General features: G+C 59.5%; 2 protein-coding genes across 2 annotated transcripts in view; one reads left to right on the top strand and one right to left on the bottom strand.

Moving 5' to 3' along the window:
• Window positions 1-242, bottom strand: part of THOC6 (THO complex 6) — a gene marked incomplete at its 3' end in the record, with an annotated part of 5,147 nt that extends 4,905 nt beyond the window's left edge. Inside the window, exon 1 of the mRNA XM_018575261.1 lies at window positions 183-242. Within this exon, the coding sequence (XP_018430763.1) occupies window positions 183-197 (15 nt within the window). The remainder of the gene's footprint in view (window positions 1-182) is intronic.
• Window positions 243-306: 64 nt separating this feature from the next.
• Window positions 307-1,492, top strand: part of LOC108803416 (serine/arginine repetitive matrix protein 2-like) — a 17,517-nt gene continuing 16,331 nt past the window's right edge. The window contains exons 1-2 of the mRNA XM_018575259.1: window positions 307-437; window positions 1,140-1,392. Coding sequence (XP_018430761.1) covers window positions 1,154-1,392 — 239 coding nt within the window. The 5' untranslated portion in view covers window positions 307-437; window positions 1,140-1,153. The remainder of the gene's footprint in view (window positions 438-1,139; window positions 1,393-1,492) is intronic.

A 1,492-nucleotide genomic window follows, 5' to 3' on the forward strand; every position in this document is an offset into this window, starting at 1 on the left:
CAGAGGAACTCCGACACCCCCATACATCCGCAGAGGTCCTCCGACACGCCCATACATCCTCGGAGGTCCTCCAACACCCCCATAGGAGCTCCGACACCCCCAGAGGTCCTCAAACACCCCCAGTTCGGGACTCAGTGGGGTTTCGGGGTACAGGGTCGGTGCAGTGACGTCACATCTCTCACCTCTGCCGGTAACATCGCGTCACGTGATCCAGAGATATCGAATGGGCGGGGATTGAGCGGCGGCGGCGGGGAGTGACGTCAGATAGGGGCTGGCTGCGGGTGGTGGGTGTTGCGTGCTGAAGGACACGTGATCAGCGTACGCACGTTACGTCCTGCACGCGTCGTCCCCGAGTGTGGCTGCGACACCAGCCGAGGCCGAACCGGAACCAACTCCGATCCAAACCTGCCCGGGGCTCCGGGAGAGCCAGGTGAGGGGTCCACACTGCTCGTTCAACAGACTGCATCGCCCTGGACCGAACACACCGACTGCTCACCGGTACTAGGCCAGCTGTCATCACCGTACTCTGGGCATGCGTGTCCCCGCTTTACAGGTGGTAAAGCCGGAGGACGGGGATGACGAGCCTCCCTTTTCTCTTCCTTCCCCCCAATATGTGTTGTTCCAGCCCCAGATATCCTCCGTAGATACTCAATTTACCGAACCCCAACATATCCCTCCTCTCCCACCACCGAACCCCAACATATCCCTCCCACCACCGAACCCCAACATATCCCTCCTCCTACCACCATGGAACCCCAACATATCCCTCCTCCTACCACAACGGAACCCCAACATATCCCTCCTCTCCCACCACGGAACCCCAACATATCCCTCCCCCACCACAGAACCCCAACATATCCCTCCTCTCCCACCATGGAACCCCAACATATCCCTCCTCTCCCACCATGGAACCCCAACATATCCCTCCTCTCCCACCACGGAACCCCAACATATCCCTCCTCTCCCACCACGGAACCCCAACACATCCCTCCTCTCCCACCACGGAACCCCAACACATCCCTCCTCCTCATCCCCCGACATGGCACAGTCAGGTCATGTGATGCATGATGAGGTCCTCGGGGGAGGAGTTGATGGCCCCTCTGGATGGGATGTTGATCTGTCTCTACGTCCGGTTGCAGGTATCTGAAGCACAATGTACAATGGAATTGGGTTACCTACACCGAGGGGCAGCGGCACCAATGGCTACGTCCAGAGGAACCTGTCATCGGTCCGCCATAAGAAGGACCGCACCGACTACAAGTCCGAGGAAGAGCTGAAGAAGCTGGAAAGTCTCCTGATGAAGAAACCCAACCAGGAGATCCTGGACCATGAGCGCAAGAGGAAGGTGGAGCTGAAATGTCTGGAGCTGGAGGAGATGATGGAGGAGCAAGGGTGAGAGGTCTCTCTGTGTGTCCGGGGGGGGTTCTGTGCGTCCTTTGGGGGCGTTCCTCGGGCCTGTGCGGCCGGCTGTGGGGCTCTCGGGTCTGTGCGT

This window comes from Nanorana parkeri, unplaced genomic scaffold (genome assembly GCF_000935625.1).
Source record: "Nanorana parkeri isolate BGI_ZX_2015 unplaced genomic scaffold, ASM93562v1 scaffold3708, whole genome shotgun sequence".
Classification (NCBI taxonomy): domain Eukaryota; kingdom Metazoa; phylum Chordata; class Amphibia; order Anura; family Dicroglossidae; genus Nanorana; species Nanorana parkeri.